General features: G+C 50.5%; 1 protein-coding gene across 1 annotated transcript; it reads left to right on the top strand.

Moving 5' to 3' along the window:
- Positions 1-398: 398 nt before the first annotated feature.
- PTGS1 (prostaglandin-endoperoxide synthase 1) lies at positions 399-21747 on the top strand. The gene is made up of 11 exons (XM_046642586.1): positions 399-557; positions 651-737; positions 6970-7086; positions 7515-7655; positions 7854-7997; positions 10323-10504; positions 10630-10713; positions 12914-13160; positions 15586-15872; positions 19157-19304; positions 20599-21747. The coding sequence occupies exons 1-11, from the start codon at positions 551-553 to the stop codon at positions 20952-20954; spliced, it is 1800 nt and encodes a 599-aa protein (XP_046498542.1). The 5' UTR covers positions 399-550; the 3' UTR covers positions 20955-21747.
- Positions 21748-22134: the final 387 nt, after the last annotated feature.

The following is a 22134-nucleotide window of genomic DNA, read 5'->3' on the forward strand; positions in this document are numbered from 1 at the left end:
GGGGGGGGGCAGAGCCCAGCCCCCAGCGGGAAACTAGTCTTCCCTGTTGGATCTGTCTGAGGGTGGTGGGTTTCCCATTCAGGAAAGGATATGCAAGCCAGCCTGGAAGCCTCCTTTTTGAGCCCCCTTTCTCTCTGGGGGGACAGGATGTGTGGTTCAGACCATCCCTTCTAACCTGAGATGCTACTCTCAGTTCTACTCCCAAGCCCTGAGTAACTTCAGCATTGCACATCCTTTCTAGGCTTCAGTTTCCTGTCCACCAAACGGACACAGTTCCGGTGCCACTGGGCTTTAAAAGCTCAGTGCGTCAGGATCTCGGGTGAAAAACTATCTTAGAGGCAATCGTCGAATAATTAATAAAATGCCTTGGCTGGGGCCGGAGCAGAGGAAGTAAGTGGGCGGCGGCCGAGGTGACAGCTGGCTGGAGAGGTGGAGCCAGGGAATGGGTGGGGAGGGGGTGGGCCAGGCGGGCCAGAGCTGCGGGTAGAGTTAGAGACGCGCTCAAGGAGCCGGCCGTCCGTATTCCGCACGCATCAGTCGTCCCCGCACCATGAGCCGTGAGTCCGACCCCAGCGCCCCCATGAATGCTCTTTGCCTCCTAGTGGAGCCTTGAATGCCAGGCTTACCCCTTAATCTCTCTCCCTCTGCAGGGCAGAGTCTCTGGCTCCGGTTCCCGCTGCTCCTGCTGCTGCTGCCGTCCCTAGTCCTGCCCGCGGACCCCAGGGCGCCGGCGCTAGGTAGGCGGCCCCGTGCCTGTCCCAGGGAAGCCCCTGGTCCTGCAGCCCCTGACTGGCCCCTCTCCCTCCTTTCCTCTCCAGCAGCCCTGCTTCCCCTTTCTGCATACAGTGCCTGGGAAGGGGGAGGGGGTTGAGTCTGCTGATGGGACAGGGGCTTTCTGATGGTTCTCGGGGCGGGGGGGGGGGGGCGGGGGGGGGGGGGGGTGGGGTGTGTGGCCTCGGCGAGGTTGCTATAGGGTTCTTTTTTGGGGAAAGGGCAGACTGACATGTTGTGCAGCCTTTGGGAGAAAGGACAGCCCCTCTCTAACTTCCTCACCTGATCTGGGCCCCCAGCTGTCCAAGCCCCCTTCATTCCCAACACCCCTGCTTCCTGTGGGGGCCCCTACCGAAGGCAAAATCGGCTGGCGAATGAGTTCCCTTTCTCCAGCCTCTAACTTGCTGGGGACCCATCCGGATTCCTAGCCCCAGCAGAGAAGATCTGCGGTGAGGACCCCCTGTGCACTAGCCTGGGAAGACTGGGAGTGCAAATATATTTACAGAGCCAGGTTGCTTCCTCTGGGGTTTAAATCCTTACCGATGAGGTCCCCATGGGGCAGATGCGGAAACTGAGGCTCAGATAGATGCCATAACTCCCTCAAGCTCACGCAATACATGGTGGGCTCAGGTTTTGAACTTGGATCTATCAGACTTTAGGCACTTTGCAAAGTCTTTCCACAGAGAGTGCCCTTGTCCCCCTCCCCAACCCCCCAATGGACCCTGGTTTCATCACCCCAAAGGTGATGGAGAAAGTCAGATCCTGTACAATTCCACCACCCCCACCCCCCACCATGCATGTACCAGGTTCCAGGTGAAGGAATTCAGCTCCTCCCTCAACCAACCTCCCTCCCCCAGCTTACTGCTTCTCTGTGAGTGTGTGTGTGTGCGCGCGTGTGCACGTGCTCAAGGCCTGGACATAGCTTCCTCCACCACCTAGCTGTGGGATCCATCCCTCTCTGGGTCTCCATTTCTCTTGTGTAAAATGGGGGCAAGAGAGGAAGGGAGGGGGCTGAGCTTCCCTGATGCTCTAGGGCTTGATTCAAGGAGGAGAGAGGAAAGGTATCTATGTGGACTGTGAATTGGACCAGGCTGCCTGGAGAAGAGAGTTTGAGTGGGTGGCATTTGGGGAAGCCAGGGAGAGGAGGGAGGGTGCTCCAGGCAGGAGTTTGGGTGTGAGCAGAGGCCTAGTTTGTGAGAAGAAGAGGAGGAAGACTCATGTGGCCAGCACTTCACAGTTTGCAAAGCCCGGCTGTGGGCATCCACTTTATTGGTGCTCACAACAGCCCTGCCAGGGAGATGTGATGGACCCATTCTACAGACCTCTGAGGCCCAGAGGGGTGAGCTCATTTGTCTGAGACCCCAATAGCAGAGTTGGGGCTGACCGGGCTGCCCCAGTGACCAGCCTCATCAGCCCTTGGATCAGTCCAGCAGTTCCTCTGAGGCCCCAGTTGGCCCCCTCCAGCCCCCTGGGGTACCCAGGCCTCACCCATCTGTCTTCCTGTGTCTGTTCACTAATGCCCAGTGAGGCATGGTCTGTGCCATTTTGTTTTTTTGCCTTTTCTACTTATCTTTATATCATTAAGTGTTTCAATGGAATTGTTTCTCTCACGGCACAAACGTTCCCAAGGGCTGCTTTATGCTGGTCTTTGGCTGGAGCCTGGAGACACAGAGCTGAGAGGAGCTCACAGTCTGATGGGGTAGACGGAATGCTAACAGACCGTCATCCGAGGGGGTCAGGGCTGGACTGAGGGCAGTACAGGGGTGTGCGGGGCTTGGGGGAAGCAGTTACCTGTCAAGTGTGAGGAACTGAGGAGGCTTCTTGGAGGTGGTGATATTTGATGTGGACCCTGAGAAGGTGGTGAGTGGGGGGAAATACTGTGAGACTTTACTGTGAAACTCTGTAAGGGTCTTTCTGGTAGAAGCTGAAGCCTAGTCTGAACCGCAGGTGGCATACGGGAGCCTTGGGAGCAGTCGGCCGAGGGGCAGGTGCTGGTTAGCAAGGGCCTTTGAATGCAGAAGGACGAGCCTGGACCTGGGCCTGAGGGTAATTGAGAGCAGGAGAGTGGGTTGGAGGGATGACTTGGGGGTGAGACTGGAGATGAGAAACCGTTAGGGAGGCTGCTGTAAGGGTCAAGGGAAGAAAGGATGACAAGTTGGGTGTACTTCCCAAGTCTGTGAGTGAACTGAGGTCCAAGATACCTGAGCATCTGCCCTGGGAAGCCAAAGCCTGTGTTTTGACGTCAGAGGGGCAGCAAAGGCCAATCTTCTAGGAGATGATGGCTGCAGACTTATCTGAGGGCAGGTGGCTGGGGAGAATGTAGCTTCTGCGTCTTGTGTCGGAGAAGAGGTGAAGTCTAGCTTGGAGGGCAAGGCTGTACCAAGGGCTCCTTAATGCTCAAGTTCATCCCCTCCAGCTCCTGGACTTGGCTTCATGCTCTCTCCTTGGCTAGGGATAGGGGCATGATCTGGCAGTCAGAGCTCCATATGAGGTGGAGGGCCCAAGGCCAACGAACCCTGGCACATGGGATGGGAACCCAGCCTGGGCCAAGGTCTCCCTGCCACTCGCCTCCTGCCACCTCCTATCTGCAGCACTAGCTGGGTCTGTGGGCCGAGAGGGAGCTTCCTCTCCAGCTGAGCTCTTCCAGATTTGGGCCCAGCTGTCAGGACCTGGTCTGGTGGTGCCTGGCATCTGGCTGCTGCCCTGGCTTGCTGTAGGGGCTGGGGCCCAGGTCTGCTACTAAGGTTCCTTTTTCTCTCTTTGACTGCCAAGGCCCTGAAGCTTGTCTAAATATTATTCTTATGAGACTTCAGTCCAACCTCTTTAACGAGCCCTCTTGCTGCCTGGCGCCTGTGCATCCTAGAGGATTTGATGTTCGCCCACTGCGCCTGGAGCCCTGACTTCTGGGCTTGGGGACATTCCTTGCCTGAATACTCAGAAAATTGTGGAGCCAGGCAGTCCTGGACAGTCGTCTGTGGGAATGTGTGCAGTATGGGCATGCCGATCCACCCCACCTCTGAGGTGGCTTGAAGGCTGAGTGAAAGCAAGTTGCGAGGTTTTCTGTTGCTAGTGCTGGGGAATCATATTGATATAACTAATGGATAGATGATCTCCATCCAGAGGGAGGGGAAGGGGAGGCAGAGAGGGTCTCCTTAGAGCCCGTCTGCTCCATCCTCTTCCTGGGATACACACAAAAAAATGAGGCCCAGAGGGTGCAAGGGACTTGCTCGAGGACACAGAGCCAGTAAAGATCAGCCACTCTCTGATACATCTTTTCCCAGCACCTATTTGCTGCCTGGCCCCGTGCTTGGGCATGGGAAGTCAAGAGGCGTTAGACTCAGTGCCTGCTTCTCCCCGGTTTTCTTTCTTGGTGGTGTCTTATACAGGATGTTCACTGAGCACAGAACTGGGCTGGCATGAAAGCATGTGGTATTTCAGTTAGACGGAAGGAAGGCCTTCCTTTGTGAATAGTTCCCAGAACTCTGGTTGTGACATGGGATGGTGATCCCTCTGCGGTCCTGGTTTCATTCGTTCAAGATTTTCAGGTCCACCTCGAAAGAAGGGTGACAAACCTACCTCACCTGGGGTCATTCCCAGCCTATGGATCAAAGTGACTCCCCTCCCCATCCCTTCTCCAATTTCAGGCCTGGGCACCTCCAGGAGGAGCAAAGGAGGGGAAGCAAAGGGGGTTCAAGTCTTGGCTCTGCAGCTTCGAAGCCGTGGGGCTTGGGCGAGTCTCCTGCCTTCTGAGCCTCACCTTCCTCATCCGTGCCCTGGGGAGTCTCACTAGGAGTGCGGAGAAGATAAATGAGTGGTGGATATGCAAGGCTGTGGAGTGGTCAGCTGGAGCCCTGGCTTCCTGGCCGACAGAGACAGTCCAGCCATGGGCAGGCTTGCCCCTGGGGAAGCAGCATGCAGTTCCTTCTCTGCCCACCCTGACACCCTGGGGCCCCAGCAGCAGCTGTTGTCCTTGCTGGGGAGAACTTTTCTTGCCCTGGGGCAGCTGGTGTTTATGGAAAGATTGGGAGGAAGAGGGAGGGAAAGTCGGACAGCTGGTTTGGGAGGGAGGATCCTCGCTCCGCCCCTCATGCAGCCTCTTGGCAGGAGAGGGTTGCGGGCTCTCTGCTGCCTGCTGGGGCAGAGCCCTAGGCTTCAGCAGGAAGCCTCCCGGCTAGACTGAGCCCTTGGAGCCAGCTGCCAAGGGCTGGGAAGATGAGGGATCATTTTAGCCAAGCTTGGGTTGGCCAGTGTCCTCACTTCAGTTTATTAATCCCACTAACATTTGTTGCGCTCTGGCCACTATATCTGGCCCCCTGGGCGGCTGGATTTCTCCAGGACCTGGGTTGAGCCCCAGCTGTGTGCATGGCCTGTGTTAGGGAGGAGAAAGTGGGGGAAAGCTTCACCCCTGCTCCTGGGGGCTTGTGTTTGAGTTGGAACACAGAGCTGGGGTGAGGGAGAGCGAGAGGAGTTAGAGTGTGGACATTTGGGGGAGGCTTTCTGGTGGACGCTAGGCATGGGCTCAGGCCAGAGGGTCACGTGAATTTGGAGGGAATTTATTAGGGAGAAGCGGCAGCAGTTTGGGTGAAAGATGGGGAAGGTCCTGAGGCTGTTTGGCATTTCTGGGCCACAGCCTGGGTCCTGCCTGCCTGTGTCAGTCCGATAAGGCCTTTTTGTCTAGCCTTCTTCCCGTTGGCCCCTCCTTCTTACATCCCTTCAGGGGCCACAAAGACTCCATTGTGGGGCTGTTGGGAGTCACCAGGCTTAAGCAAAACTATTTGCATGACTTTTGTGATTCTGCTTTCTTGCTCCCTGTGTATGTGTGAGTGTGGGTGTGGTGGTGCTGGGGGCCCCCTCCAAAGTGGGGGCCCAGAGGACCCTCCTGCCCAGGCCCAATGCTGTGAAGTGAGGAGATGAAACAAGAGGGATCGGGCCTTGCCCAGGGTCATGCCCTCTGATCACAGTACCCTGTGATGACTTCCCACGCTTCTTGCTACCCTCTTGACCTCCTATAATAGGAGTTCACTGTAATGTTGGCTCTAAGCCCAGATAAGGGAGTCTGTCTGCAGAGGGGAGCCTGGTGCTTTCTTTCTAAGGCTGGGGAAAGAGCCCCTGCCAGGAGCCAGGAGTCCTGGTCTGCAGGAGGCCCTCCTCTGTTCCGCGTCCTCGGCCAAGGCTCCACCTCTCCCTGAGCCTTGGTCGCCCTTGCTGAGCAGTGAATGAGTGCTGAGTGAACTCTAAGCAGTCTCTGACTTTGCTGTTGAAGTCACTGAAGCAGTGCAGATTTGAGCAAGGGGGCTATGGTCGGTGAGATCTGGGTTAGACACAGGGAGGGACTTCCTCATGGGGGTTTCTCTAGGAGGCTTGGGAGCTGGTGCCAGAGTTCCATTCACCCTCAGGAGATTTTTCCAGCTGCATCTCCCCTGTTCCCTTGGTCCCTGACTTTTCTCAAGATCCTAGAGCCCAGACTCCACCGAAACACGTGCCAAGGCTGGGCCAATTAGGAGTGGGAGCTGAGACAGCTGAGAGTCCCCTCAAACCCTACTCTTTCTGCAGGGTTCTGGGAACCCTCTTTCCTTGGACTTATTTAGGGGTGGGGCGGAGGTGAAGGGATGAACAGTTGGTCTGGTGTGATTTGCTGGATGGCCCGTCTGGGTTTCCCCTTATCTGGCCTCAGTTTCCCCATCTGCAAGTGTCTGTTAGGATACCTGCTCAAGGAAGAGCAGAAGGGATGGGCGATCTCATCTTCCTAGTGTCCAGGTACCCAGAGGTTGAGGGCTGGTCTGAGAGAATCCCTCATCCTGGTCCCTTTCCTGAACACCCTGCCCCTGGTGCTGGGCTTTGCCTTGGCAGGAAGTGAATGCTCAAGAAGCCTGTGGCTGCAGTGCCTTATCAGCTGTTTCCTAGCCTTCAATGTCACAGCCTGGGGCCTGTGCTCTTCCCTTGCCGCCCTTTGGTGGTATCAGGGAGGGAGTGGGAACTTCCTCTGGGGGCCTGATGTGGGCAAGGCTGGAGTTCCAGAGCAAGCCTGGAAACAGAAGGACGGGGGTGCTTTCTGTTCACAGCTGTGGGAACGGAGAGGCCCTTAGGGGAACACTGAAGTCCAGTGGGTTAGGTCAGAGCTGCGACTTGAGTTCATGCCTCTGCCCCCAACGAGTGGACAGCCTAGGGTGGTCTGTGATCTCTGTTTCTCACCCACAGTGAACCCCTGTTGTTACTACCCATGCCAGCACAAGGGTATCTGTGTCCGCTTCGGCCTTGACCGCTACCAGTGTGACTGCACCCGCACGGGCTACTCCGGCCCCAACTGCACCATCCGTGAGCTGGGCCTCCAGCCCCACTCCTTCTGTCCTGGGCCCTTCCTGCTCCCTTGGGCTTGTCCTCCAAGACACCCCCCCTACTTCCTGCCCCTGTCTCTGGTCATAGCCCTATTCTTTTCTTGCCTGGCTCTGACCTCTGTCTCTCTCCCTGACCTGGCTCCAGCACAAGCTGTCACTCCTGGCACACCTCACTCTCTGCTTCTGGGCTCTGCGGCGAGTCACTGCCCGACCTGACCTCATTCTGTCCCTGTCCTCACCTGGTTCTGTCTCTGTCATGTGTTATCACCCCCACGGTTCTGCCCTCATCCCAACCCCATGGGTTCTACCCTGTTCCATCCTGGCCCTTGTCCTGGTCCCCATCTTCCACTCTGGCTACTTTTGGTCCTGCCAGGAGGCACTGACTGAGTGGCCCCACTGTCCCCACAGCTGAGCTATGGACCTGGCTCCGGAATTCATTGCGGCCCAGCCCCTCCTTCCTCCACTTCCTGCTGACACATGGGCGCTGGTTCTGGGAATTTGTCAATGCCACCTTCATCCGTGACATGCTCATGCGCCTAGTACTCACAGGTGAGTGGAGGAAAGGGCTCCCCTAATCTGGGGGATCAAGAAATGCTGCCAGCTCTTACAATTCTTGGTATCTGATAAGGGCAGTGGGTGGGGAGACTATGATGCCAGATAAAACAAGTCTAACCCAAGAGGAGGTGGGGAAGGGGGTGTGTCTGTGGGTGGAGATCCACTTGTCTCCGTTATTTTTGCCCTTTGCAGTGCGTTCCAACCTTATCCCCAGCCCCCCCACCTACAACGTAGCACATGACTACGTCAGCTGGGAGTCCTTCTCCAATGTGAGTTATTACACTCGTGTGCTGCCCTCTGTGCCCCAAGACTGTCCCACGCCCATGGGGACCAAAGGTAATGGAGATGGGGTGAGGGGGCTGGGCCTGGGGATCACAGGAGATGCTCAGTTCTCCTCTTTGGGAAAAAGCAGGCAGAAAAGCAATTATTGACCCATTTCACAGACAGAGGGACCAAGGCAGGACATATGGACATTCCAGAACCAGGGATGAAGTCAGGGCTGGAGAATGAGGACAGGAAAGGGTGGTGGAGGGTCTTGCCTGAGGTCACCTAGAAAGTCATTCGCAGAGTCAAATTAGTGTCTCCATATCTCTATGCCTCTGTGCCTTAACCTTGTCTACTGAATGGGTGGGATCCTGCTGGGGTGGGGGTGGCTTGAAAGTTGACATGTAGGGGGGAAGTAATAATGTGCTATTTATTGGGTACTAATTCTGTGTTTGGTTCTTTACTAATGTAAATAGTTTTACATGCTTCATCAATGTACATTACACAAAAAGTCAGATTTTTTTCTTTAGTTGCCTAAGACCCCACTTGGTCTCATTGGCAAAGGTCTTCCTCCTGAGGCTTTCTTCCCACTGCATTCCTGACTGTCCAAAAATCCGGGGGTTTACTCAGTCCAGAGCCATCAATTCAGCTTCAAGTTCAGAGAGGACAAGAGAGGCATCAGTCCTCCACTGCCACCATCGTTCCTGCCATGGAACACCGGTCCTGTGCAGCCCTGTGGCTGTGCGCTCTTACAGCTTCAGAACCTTGCATATGTATTGATGTCCTTAGTTGGGCCTGAAGGACACTGACAGTTTGCATTCACGTGTGTAGCTACTATTCCCAAAGCATAACTATGCTGTCAGGATAGCTGGGTCTCATAGAGCTTCTGGACTCTGCCAACACTTTGTGGAACCCGTCCTTGCTCAGTGTGCCTCTGAGTGATGATTCCAAGTCATGGGGTACAGATCACTCTCTCCAACTTTCCTTTTGGTGAGTTCCCTTTGGGGTACTTGATGACCCTTCCTGCTAGAGGAAACCAGTCAGCCATTTCAATCCATAGTGCTATTCTATTCATCTTAAACCTTCAACACTGGGCCTCACATGAGCTAGTGTGAAAGGATACCTTCACCAGAACACAAAAATTCAATTATTTATTTCTTATTTTTTTATTTTACTTTTTTTAAAGATTGGCACCTGAGCTAGCAACTGTTGCCAATCTTTTTTTTTTCCCTGCTTTTATCTCCCCAAACCCCCCCGTACATAGTTGTATATCTTAGTTGCAGGTCCCTCTAGTAGTGGGATGTGGGATGCCACCTCAATGTGGCCTGATGAGTGGTGTCATGTCTGAGCCCAGGATCTGAACCCTGGGCTGCCGCAGCGGAGTGCGCAAACTTAACCACTCAGCCACGGAGCCAGCCCCCTCAATTATTTCTTTCTGTGAGGCCATTGGGCACCATTAATCTGACATTGACATAATGAGGAAACGCCTCTTAATACTTATTCTCATAATGACAGACACATGCTTCAAGATGACTTCTTGTCTTTAACCCAGACAGACAAACACTGGCATCATTTAAAATAGGTTGGCAAACTCCAGCCCACAGGCCAAATTCAGCCCACCTGTTGTTTCGTAAATAAAGTTTTATTGGAACACAGTCACATTCTTCCTTATCATCCATGGCTGCTTTCTTGCTATAACAGCAACAGAGATCATATGTTGGCAAAGCCAAAAATATTGACTCTCTAGCTTTTTACAGGAAAATTTTGCTGACCTTTGATTTAAAAGATTCCACCTCACCAGTTCTCTGTGATGCTTACATTATCTCATTCACTCCTTAAATCCACTGCATGAAATAGATATCATTTGCCCTATTTTATAGATGAAGAAGTTGAGGCTCAGAGAGATGAAGTGACTTTCTGTGTTCACACAGTTAGTAAATGGCATAGCCAGTTTCAAACAGGCTACCTTGCTCCAGGGCTGGGGAGTCCAAATTTGTTTTTTTTTTTCTTTCTTCTTTCTTTTTGGTTAGCTTTTTCAAAGTAGCAAACATACACAAAAGTTGAGAGGAAAGTATAATGATCTCCTATGTATCCATCTCTCAGTTTCAAGACTTGTCCACAATTTTACAATTGTATGTCATCTATCTCCTCTCACCTTATTTTTTTATGGAGTATTTTAAAGCAAATTCCAAATATCATGCCATTTCACCCATAAGGACTTCTAGGGTCTTTTGGTAAAGAAGGCACAAGGGGCCATCTGATGGGAGGGAGGTGGCCCTGCTGAGGCCGTTCTGGGCTTCCTGTGTGGACGAGTTTGGTCTGGTGAGCCCAGAAGGCCCTTGGGTAGGAAGATCCAGACAGGAGGCAGCTACTGCTCTTTCCCACCTCCCCAACCAGGGAAGAAGCAGCTGCCAGATGCCCAGCTCCTGAGCGATCGCTTCCTGCTCAGGAGGAAGTTCATACCTGACCCCCAAGGCACCAACCTCATGTTTGCCTTCTTTGCACAACACTTCACCCACCAGTTCTTCAAAACTTCTGGCAAGATGGGTCCTGGCTTCACCAAGGCCTTGGGCCATGGGGTGAGTAACTCGGAGAGGCTCAGGGTGTCTTTAATCTAACTTGGCAGGACCTAACTTGGCACATGTAGGTTGTTCCCAGTGGGGCAGGATCCGGTGATTTGAGTGGCCCCTCTCTCTGTCCTCAGGTAGACCTCGGCCACATTTATGGAGACAATCTGGAACGTCAGTATCACCTGCGGCTCTTTAAGGATGGGAAACTCAAGTACCAGGTAGCACTGGGCATGGGGATGGGGCTTTGCGAAGGGCCTTCCTCGGTCTTCCCTGGCAGAGGCTGTTGGGGGAGGCTGGGTGGTTTCCCGAGGGCCAGCTACAGGAGCTGGAGGTGCGTGCAAGGAGGAGAGACAATAAACTCTGGGAGAAGGTGCCGGGCAAGAGAAGCAGACATGACCTCTCATGTCTTCCTGGGAGGTAGATTTTGGGACTCAACAGGAGATGGGCATTTCCAATTTGCATTTCCTCATTTAATTATTCCTCCATGTTATTTGGTCACTACGATGTGTCTGGCACAGGTGGTTGAGCATGACCCTCATAATTAGGGGCCCAGCCCTCAAGGAACTCATAGCCTGGGAGGCCACAGATATAAACACTAGAATGCTAGTTCCATGAGGACTTTATGTCTGAGCTACCACTCTCTAAGAGAAATACAATGCAAACCTCATATGTAATTAAAATTTTTCTAGTGACCACATTAAAAAAGGTAAAAAGAGGGGCCAGCCTGGTGGCGCAGCGGTTAAGTTTTCATGTTCCGCTTCTCGGCGGCCTGGGGTTCGCCAGTTTGCATCCTGGGTGTGGACATGGCACTGCTTGGCAAAAAGCCATGCTGTGGTAGGCATCCCACGTATAAAGTAGAGGAAGATGGGCATGGATGTTAGCTCAGGGCCAGTTTTCCTCAGCAAAAAGAGGAGGATTGGCAGTAGTTAGCTCAGGGCTAATCTTCCTCAAAAAAAAAAAAAGGTAAAAAGAAACAGGTAAAATTGATTTGAATAAAATGTTTTGTTTAACCCAATATTTCCAGAATATTATCATTTCAACATGTAATCAGTACAAAAATCATTAATAAAGTATCTCACATTCTTTTTTTCATGCTAAATCTTCAAAATCTGTTCTACCTTTTAAATGTATAGCACATCTCAATTTGGATGCCAAATTTTCATTGAAGATATCTGATCTATATTTAGATTTCATAAAATTTAGCTGAAAAAATAGATTTACATGCCCAAGTTGTTCTAAGTGTACTTAAAGATTTTCCAATAGCTGAAGTATCAGTTTTAAAATTTACATCTAAATTAAATTAAATTAAAAATTCAGTTCTTCCTTCACACCAGCCACATCCCTAGGGCTCAATACTGCACATTATTACTGGCTACCATATCGGACCCTGAAAATCTGAACAAGCAAAAACCAAAACAAAAAGTTCGCTGCTAACTCTTTAGGGCTAAACACAGTACTTGGCGTATAGTATGTCCTTGGTGTATATTTATTGAATGATGAAGAAACTGCCATGCAATTAGTTATGCTCACAACAACTATCACCAGGGAGAAGCCATGAGAGTGTTCAGAGTGTGGGAAGGCTTCATCAGGAAGTAGGAATAAACCAAGAGTTGCATGAAGGATGAGGAAGAGTTGGGGGGCCAAGAAGGGGAAAGGGCTCTCTAGATTAGCATGTGCCAGGGCTTGGAGAGGTGAAGCAGCCTGAGGGACATGAAGGGAAGATAGAAGGGAGATGCTGCTGGACACCTGCATGTCCCAGGTGAGGGTGGAGACTCTGCGGGGCCATGTTAAGGATTTCTGATTTCTGCCAAAAGGAGAGAGAGTACTTGGAAGGGTTTTTTTTTTTTTGAGGAAGATTAGCCCTGAGCTAACATCTGCCAATCCTCCTCTTTTTGCTGGGGAAGACTGGCCCTGAGCTAACATCCGTGCCCATCTTCCTCTACTTTATATGTGAGATGCCTACCACAGCATGGCCTGCCAAGCAGTGCCATGTCCGCAACCAGGATCTGAACCAGTGAATCCCGGGCCGCTGAAGCAGAATGTGCACACTTAACCGCTGCACCACCGGGCCGGCCCCTTGGAAGGGTTTTGAGCCAGAGTGTGATGCTAGATTTGGGTTTCTTAAAGGATTGCTCTGCCTGCAGAGCCGAGAATGGACTGTCTGGGGGCAGGAGTAGATGCAGGGAGCCGCTTACAAGAGGAGTCAGGGTGGAAGATGAGGGTGGGTTGGAAATGGGTGGTGGTAGTGGGGATAGAGAAAGGGACTCATTTTAAGAGAGATTTAGGAGGTAGAATCAACAGGCCATAGTTAAGAAGGATGGGCAGTTGCCCTGCCTGATATGGGCAGCTGTAAGTAGGAGTAAGAGGGTGTCAGCTGTGGCAGGTATCCCCAGGTTGCCAGGTGGCCCCATCCCACAGATGCTGAATGGAGAGATGTACCCGCCAACGGTGGAACAGGCGCCTGTGTTGATGCACTACCCACGGGGTATTCCACCCCAGAGCCAGATGGCCGTGGGCCAGGAGGTGTTTGGGCTGCTTCCTGGGCTCATGCTCTATGCTACGCTCTGGCTACGCGAGCACAACCGTGTGTGTGACCTACTGAAGACTGAGCACCCCACCTGGGATGATGAGCAGCTCTTCCAGACGGCCCGCCTCATCCTCATCGGTGAGGACTCCAAACCAGCCCTGTCCTGGAAGCTCATGCCCTCCATCCTGAGAAGCAGAGGGTGGAGTGCTTGGGGACAGAGGGCTGGGATTAGAATCCTAGCTCTTCTGCTTACTAGCTATGAGAACTTGAGCAGGCCTCTTCCCCTATATGAGCCTCACTTTCCACATGCGGTCGTGGAGGCTAATGATGGTTGTAAGCATTTGTTAAGATGGTGAATGAGAAAGCACTTAGCACATAGTAGGCCCTCAGAAAATGGATGGCTGTGATGGTTGGTGATTAGCTGGGTGACTCACAGAAAATATGATTAGCCACCCCAAGTCTCAGTTCCCCATTGTACTGCACCCAGATGCACACAGTGATATCCTCCACATGTGCAGGTCAAACCCGGCTTGCCCAGCCTTCGGGAATCCTCGTGTTTCCTACCTTGCATGTATCTGCCTTCCTGGAGTTTGGTAGCTTCTGGGTGACTCAGGGCTAGGATATTTTTGTGTCCCCTACGGGGGCGAATCTGCAGCCTAAAATGTCAGATGGTTTCCTGCCTGGGAGCTTGGCCCCTGATACCCCTGTCCAGACTGTATTCACTCTGAGTCACCAGTAACCCCCTCCCCTTGCCTCTGGGCATCACTGGGCATGGCTGGTCTCAATTATAGTGTCTGATTCCCTGGAGTCTGGAAGAGCCATGCATGAGGGACAGGAACAGTCTAAAGGAGAAGGAGCCAGTTCTGAAGTCCCAGCACTGCAGAGACCTTGGCCACAGAGGGCAGGTCTGTGGCTGCAGGCTGTCCAGCACTGGCTGGTGATGAAGCTGTGACCAAGGCAGAACTCACAGGGTGCTGTGCATCCAGTGCCTCCTTTCACACTCCCCAACAACCTCATGAAACAGATATGAAAACTCTTGTGAAAATTGAGATTCAGAGAGGTTAAATGAAATCTCCAAGGCCACTCAGCTGAGGAACACTTGAATGAGGTCTGGCTGCCACCAAAGTTCATGCTACTTCCTCCACATCACGAGGGGGCTGTTTCCTGAGTGGGGAGAGGTTGTAAGCCTTAGTCTGACCTTTCATAATGTGTGAGTGTGGGGAAGGGTTTCTCCCTCATGCCTACACTTAATACTCCTGCTTCTCCCCTACATGTATCCACACTCCCTATTATCGCAGGAGCCAGCCCAGGTGGTCTAGTGGTTAAGAGTCGGCACTCTCCCTGCGGCGGCCCAGGTTCATTCATTTCTCGGTCAGGGAACCACACCGCCCATCTGTTTGTTGTCATGCTGTGGCGGCTGCGTGTTGCTGTGCTGCTGAAAGCTATGCCACCGGTATTTCAAATACCAGCAGGGTCAGCCATGGTGGACAGGTTTCAGCGGAACTTCCAGACTAAGACAGACTAGGAAGCTCACCCACTTCTGAAAAAATTGGCCATGAAAACCCTATGAATAGCAGCAGAGCTTTGTCTGATTCAGCACTGCACAGTGAGAGGATGGCGCAAAAAGATTGGGCAGGGTTTCGCTTTGCTGTACACTAACAACAAAATTCTGCCAAGTGGTTTAGATGCATTCATCATCTATTTCTCCCATCGACCCTGTGGATATTATTATACTAATATTATTATAGTATAATTTTACAGATAAGGAAAGTGAGGTTCAGAGAGATTAAGTAACACAGCCCAAGCTTAGGGGGCTAGAAATGGTGAAGCCAGGATTTAGACTCAGGTCTGCTGATTGCAAATCCAGTGGCTCCAGATCAATTTGCTAAAAGCTAATTTGTCTAATGGTTGTTGGCCAAAATATCAGTTTATTTTAATATCTGGTTGACTAGTTTTCATTTTTCAGTGGCATGTTCAGTTTGTTTCTTCCCTGGCTGTTTGCTTTGTAGCTGGTTACTGAGGGACAGAGCGAAAATCTAGTGTTAAGCATTCTGATGTATGAGAACAAATAAGAAATATATTTGGGACTAGATTCACTTTCTGTCCTCAGTGCCCCTCCTTTGCTGCTGCAACAGTTCTCAGAGTGGTTTCTTTGAAGCCCGCCTCACCCACTGAGGGTGTCAGCACACCGAGAGCCTTCTCTAAGTCAGTCTCCACTTTTCCATCTTCTGTGGCCTCTCCAACCTCTTTTAGTGGGCTGGGAGATGGGGGTCACCCAAGGGTCACAGAACCAATTCCCGGATACTTCCTTTGCGTGACCTGCTTATCTGCCTACCGCCTTCCTTTGGAATGTTGGGGTAGCTGGTGGCTCTTGTCTCGGGACGTCAGTCCGACTTGAGACAGAAAGTTCCGTTTTCACACCCCGTTACAAACAAAGTGAAAGTGGCCAAATAAAATGAAACAATAACAACAATAAAGAAGCAAAAAGCAAATACTTTTCATGAACTGGCCTGCTTCCCGAGCCCTGTGCTGTGCTGACCCTCCTGCCAATCCTCCTTCCCAGGGGAGACCATCAAGATCGTGATTGAGGAGTACGTGCAGCAGCTGAGCGGCTACTTCCTGCAGCTGAAGTTTGACCCGGAGCTGCTCTTCGGCGTCCACTTCCAGTATCGCAACCGCATTGCCATGGAGTTCAACCACCTCTACCACTGGCACCCACTCATGCCTGACTCCTTCAGGGTGGGCTCCCAGGAGTACAGCTATAAGCAGTTCCTGTTCAACACCTCCATGCTGGTGGACTACGGGGTCGAGGCCCTGGTTGATGCCTTTTCTCGCCAGATCGCTGGCCGGGTAAGTCTCAGAGGAACATGGCTGAGGGCAGGTGGGATGTGGGATCCAACAGACCTGGATCCACATCCCAGTTTTCTTTTCTGTAAAGTGGGGATAGTGTCACTCCTCTAGGGTGATTGTGAGCATTCCTTCATTCATCCTCTTGTTCTTTTGTTCATTCAACAATACCAGGCGCTTGGAATATAGTGGTGAATGAGATCAATGAGGTCCTTGGGTCCTTGTCCGTTTGGCACTTACACCCTAGCAAGGAACAATAGTTACATGACAGCTAAAATCATCTGAGCACTTACCAGATGTTAGGCACCCTGCCAAGTGTTTTTCTGATGTTATCAGAATTGTGAAACCATGTTAAGAACAATATGGAAAGTCCACAATTCTCTGGGGACTCAGAGAGAGGCTTCTGACCCAGAGTTGGGGGCTGTGGATAAGGAAGTGATGTCTGAACAGTGATCTGAAAGATGGGTAGGGATTTCCCAGGGAAAGAGGTAGCGTTAATGGCAAGGGATGATTGTGTTCCAGATGGAGGGGACAGCATGGCAAAGGCCTGGAGGTCAGAGAGCATGGCAATTTGAGGACCAGGAGGACATTGAGGGTATGGTAATATATTGAAAGTGCCTGCATATAATAGCTCTTTACTAAATCATAGGCCTCTGTTATGGGCTGAATTGTCCCCGCTCCCCAAATTCATAACCTCCAGGACCTTAGAATATGACTGTATTTGGAGACAGGGTCTTTAAAGAGGTCATTAAGGTCAAGTGGGGTCATTGGGTGGTCCCTACTCTGACTGGTGTCCTTATAAGATGAGGACATTAGGCTAGAGACATGGAGAGGGAAGACATGGGAGAGAGGCCTCAGAATGAACCAATCCTGCTGACACCTTGACCTTGGATTTCCAGCCTCCAGAACTGTGAGGACATAAATTCCTGTTGTTTAAGCCCCCCGCTCTGTGGTACTTTGTTATGGCCACCCTAGCAAATGAGTACAGCCTCTTTCCCTGGAATTCCTGACCAACTGCCTCCTGAATCTCCCTTTCCCCCCATTTGGAAGCTCCCATCTCCTTCTTCCCAGCTCTCTGACTCCCTAGTCCCCCGCTTCTCTCTAATCCTTGTCCCTAAGCTCTATCATGAAGATGTGGCACCAGATGGATTTAGGTTTCCTCCTGGTAATTTGACTGAAATTAGTGTGTGCTGCCACCAATGGGCAGCTGCTGGCTGGTTTATGGCCTCTCTTCTCTGTGAGGACACAGACATGAATAGAGACAATAGCTTTCAGATGGGGCTATATGGTTTCCAAAGCATTTTCAAGGAGTGACCATGATGATGTACGTGAAAAGCCCTGGTGTTTATGGCACAAGGCAGGAGGGCAACCGAAGTGTGTTGACTCTTAGGGTATTAAAAAGAATGTGAGAAGTGATAAAATGGGGCTCTCCCTGATAATCACCACACATGGCTGCCATCTTAGGGTCACCATGTGACTAACACTACAGTAACTGCTTTATCTCACTTATTTCCCCACAAAGATATCTGGTGAATCCTCTTATCTTCTCCATTTTTGCATATGAGGAAACTGAGACTTAGCTTGAGTAACTTGCCCAAAGTCCCTGTATTAGTTGCCTAGGGCTGCTGTAACAAAGGCCACAAATGGGGTGGCTTTAAACAGAGGAAATTGATTCTTTCACATTTCTCAAGGATAGAAGTCTGAAATCAAGGTTTCAGCAGGGTGGTGCTCTCTCTGAAGGCTCCGGGGGAGAATCTGTTCCATGCCTTGTCTTAGCTTCTAGCTGTTACTGACAATCCTTGGTGTTCCCTGGCTTGTAGAACCATCACTCCAACATGGTCTTCTTTTTTCTCTTTTGATTAGGACACTAGTCATTGGATTAGGACCCACCCTGATGGGATATGACCTCATCTTAACTCAATTACCTCTATTTCCCAATAAGTTCATGTTCACAGGTGCTGGGAATTAGGACTTCCACATCCTTCTTTGGGGAACACAAGTCAACTCACAACAGCCCCACAGCTTGTAAAAGGCTGAGCTGAGATTGGCACCAGCCTGTGCTCGCTTTGCTCCAAGGGGTATGATTTCACCCACCTATGCTTTTCCCTTTTTCCCACCCAATTATATTTGTTCTAAACACACAGAATTCTTTCTTAAGCATTAACATTATCAATTCATCCCAAGCAATAAAGTTTTCTTTAGACTAATACTCCTTAACTGTTATGAATCAGAATTTTTTTTCTGGAGTCTTCTTTCATCTCACCAGGTTACCTGGGCTTTGAACCCTATTTTCCCTCTCTTCAGAGGATATTACGCCACCCTTTGGTCTTGGAGTTAAACTCCCGTTTAGTTAAGCTAAATTTGTGTATATATTATAGTTTTCATGGCAAGATTTTAGCTTCCTCCCTGCTAGCTTATGACCATTCCCCTCCCAGGAGGTTTGGCAGAAGGAAGGAGAAAGAACAGACACAGTCACCTGTGCTTTTGTGAGGGGTTTTATCTGATCTGAATGGGGTGACTTGATACCCCGTGTTCCTACTTTCTAGCTCTAAGTTCCTCTTTCCTAATGGTGGCTGGTTACTAGAGGTTCACTTTTTAATATTAGATACTCAGTAAATTTTGTTGAATCTCAACTAAGATACAGGGAATGAAAAGCAGTAAAAGTAGGTTCCGTAACAGGATCCCTTAAAAGATTAAACGTCTCTGTTCTATAACAAGTGATTTCGAGAGTGACAGGTACATGTCAGTTCTTCTAGGTATAATTTAAAAAATATCTTAAGAAAGCCATAAAGTTTTGGTTCCCCAAACTAATATTCCTCCATCCTTCTGTTTCTATCACTTCCCGGCTCAGAAACCCTTCTGCCCCTCCAAATTTCATTTCCAGAGCTGGGATGCCCTTTCTCTCTGCTGGAGGTCTTGACTGTGGCCATGCTGGCTGTCTCTTCTGCAGAGTCCTAGTTGCTGAACCTAATAGTTCTAGAACCTTCCTTAATAGGATGTTGGGAGTTCTCACCTAAATTCAAAGGGTTGGGGAACAGCGTAAGCTTGCGAGCCATTAGAAAGGTCCTCCTGGCCCACTCCTCACTTTAAAGATGAGGAAGCTGAGACTCAGAGGGGGTCCCCGAGAGAGCATGAAGTGGCAGACCTAGGGCCAGGTTCCCAGCATGGTGGCTGCTAGGCTGAGCCACGCTCTCTGTCCTAGCTGAGGAAGGACTCCTGACCTGAAGTTCACTTCCAGGACAAGGTGGCCTGGCTCTCGGACCACAGCTGTGTTTCTCTCTTGGCAGATCGGTGGAGGTAGGAACCTGGACCGCCATGTCCTGCACGTGGCTGTCGACACCATCAAGGAATCCCGAGAGCTGCGGCTGCAGCCCTTCAATGAGTACCGCAAGAGGTTTGGCATGAAGCCCTACGCCTCTTTCCAGGAGCTCACTGGTGAGCAGTTGTTTCCTGTTCTCCAGGGACTCACGATCAAGTGAGGAAGACATCGAGGAAACAGAATGGGGCCATACACGTGGCCAGCACAGTGACTGTGGGATTATAACGGGTGTGGGAGCACCGTGCTGGATAACCCCTGTTGTGGGGAGAAGGTGGCTTCTCAGCTGAGTTTGAAGGATAAATAGGAATTTTCCAGGTGAAGAAAAGAGAGAAGAGCATTCTAGGTAGAGAATCAGAAAGCACAAAGGCACAGAGGTTGTGCAGAATGAGCCTATTCGGGAAAACAGTCACTGGTGTGGCTAGAACAAGGAGCTTATCTGGAGAGGGTAGTGATGGGAGGTTGGGACCAAATTGTGTAGAATCTTGGATTCTAGATTTGGGTTTTATTCTGTCTAGTGGTTCCTAAACACCCATTTATGTGCCAGCTACCTAAGGATCACTTAGAAAACTGATTAAAAATAGCAAATCCTGGATGTCTCTCCCAGAGATTCTGATTGAGTAGGCCTGGGTGGTGCCCAGGAATCTGCATGTGTGTGTATATATATCTCCATGTCTCCTGTCACCATGCTGACATGTATATATGCACGTACATAGGTACATAAGCATATATACATATATATTTATATATATTTATGTGTGTGTCTGTGTATATATGTATTTGTTGTTGTTGTTCAAGATCCCCAGCTGTTGGGCAGTCAAGTTTGGGAACCCTTGTCACAGACAGTGGGGAACCACTGAAGTGTTTTGACCAGGGTGAGACATGACCCATGACTGTGTACTGGTGGCCTGTGGAGGTGGATTTGAGGAAGCTGGTAGGGAAGCTCAATGTCTGTCTCCCATGACAGCCTAGAGGGCCAGAAAGAGCATTGTTGCTAAACCTCTGTGTGAGCTTGAACAAGCTACATACATGTCTGAGTTCCAGAAGAATGCAGGGGCCTGGACCAGGATAAGGCCTTGAAACCTGCCTGTGAAGGAAGCCAGATGAGTAATGTTGTTGTAATGATCAGGTAATTAGGGCACAGAAAAGTGAGATGAGTTGCTCAAGGTCACACACTGTTTGGTGGTAGATCCAGGCCTTGACACCCTCTTCAGTAGCAAATTCCTTTCCTAGATGCAGCCCTGAAGAAGGGTCAGTCAGCTAGGCCAGATTTTAGGCATGTGCTCTGTGCTCAGATTGCTCTTCTGAGGTCCCTTATTCTCTCCAGAAAAAGGTAGACCTAGAAGATTCCCTCCCCAGATTAACCCTAATAGACGGCATCCTGATTCTGACTCTAGCTTCTCCCCCTTGTAGGAGAGAAGGAGATGGCAGCTGAGTTGGAGGAGCTGTATGGAGACATCGATGCCTTGGAGTTCTACCCTGGGCTGCTTCTTGAGAAGTGCCATCCAAACTCCATCTTTGGGGAGAGTATGATAGAAATTGGAGCTCCCTTCTCCCTCAAGGGCCTCCTAGGCAATCCCATCTGTTCTCCGGAGTACTGGAAACCGAGTACATTTGGTGGTGAAATGGGCTTCAACATTGTCAAGACGGCTACGCTGAAGAAGCTGGTCTGCCTCAACACCAACACTTGTCCCTATGTTTCCTTCCGTGTTCCCAAGCGCCCCCAGGATGATGGGCCTGGTGTGGAGCGGCCTTCCACAGAGCTCTGAGGCAGCTGGGCCACAGTATTCTGGAGGGTAGAACTTTGCACTTGTCATTCCAGAATGCCGAGGCCAGGGTTGATGGTCTTAAATGTTGGGTTCCTGGTTTGGCGTTGAGAGTATCAGGGTTGACACTTAAAACTTCGCATCTCTCACCCATTATCTGGAATATTGTAGCCTTGTTTGTCATTCTAGAATGCTGAATTCTTGGTTAACCATCCAGAATGTTAGGAGTGGGTCTCATTTGGCATGCCAGAACACTGGGTTCCTGGTTGACAAGGTAGAATGTTCAATTTCTGGTTGATTTGGAATATAGACATTCTAAAATGTGAAGCTCCTGAGGAAATCATCTAGAAAGTTCGGGGGTTCTCATTTTGCATTTGGAATTCTGGGAGGCTCTCTATAATGTTGACTTTCTGATTGGAAATTCAGAATGTTGTATTCCTGGTCGCTGATCCAGAACAGTGGCTGGTATGCCAGATCGGTCCTGATCTGAATGTCTAGAATGTTGATTTGATTCATTTTCCTGTTCAGTGAGCTATGCATGGAACAGGAGAACCTAATAATCTAACAAAAATGCATTGCCTGAATCTGTGCCAGCTCTGAGGTGGCAAGGAGGTGAGATGTTCTTCGTGGGACCCCAACTTAGACCTTGTTACAAAGATCTAGAGGGAACAGGTGGGCTTTTACCAGGCCATTGGTTGGAAGCCACCAGAGCTTTGTGCCCATCCAGGTCTTGACTCATGGCAGCTGTTTCTCATAAAGCTAATAAAATTCTTTTTGCAAATTGCCTGCTATGTATGTCTTTTGATCCCATCCCCAGAAGCAGTGGCAACACTGAGGGGACCTTTCTCCCAGCCACAAGCAAATATGCTAGAGACTGCAGCATGAGACTTTCCACTGGGATCCCTGGGGCTTGTCCTTGTCTGGATCTTCCTCCACTGATGCTTCACGGCCCCTGTGGGTGAGACCTTGCCTTTTCCAGCCTACTCTCCTAAAACACATGACTCCCCAGGCTCAGGAGATGTAGCATTCAGTTCCCACAGTTTAAAACAAATTCCTCCGTTGCAGGGTGTACAAGAGAGATGAAGGGCATCTGGGGACGAGAGCGCTTACTATGTGCCAATTTTACGTATGTAATTCTCATTTGTTCTCACCTCAACAGTGTGAAGTAGGTGGTATGATTTGC

This window comes from Equus quagga, chromosome 1 (assembly GCF_021613505.1).
Source record: "Equus quagga isolate Etosha38 chromosome 1, UCLA_HA_Equagga_1.0, whole genome shotgun sequence".
Classification (NCBI taxonomy): Eukaryota; Metazoa; Chordata; class Mammalia; order Perissodactyla; family Equidae; genus Equus; species Equus quagga.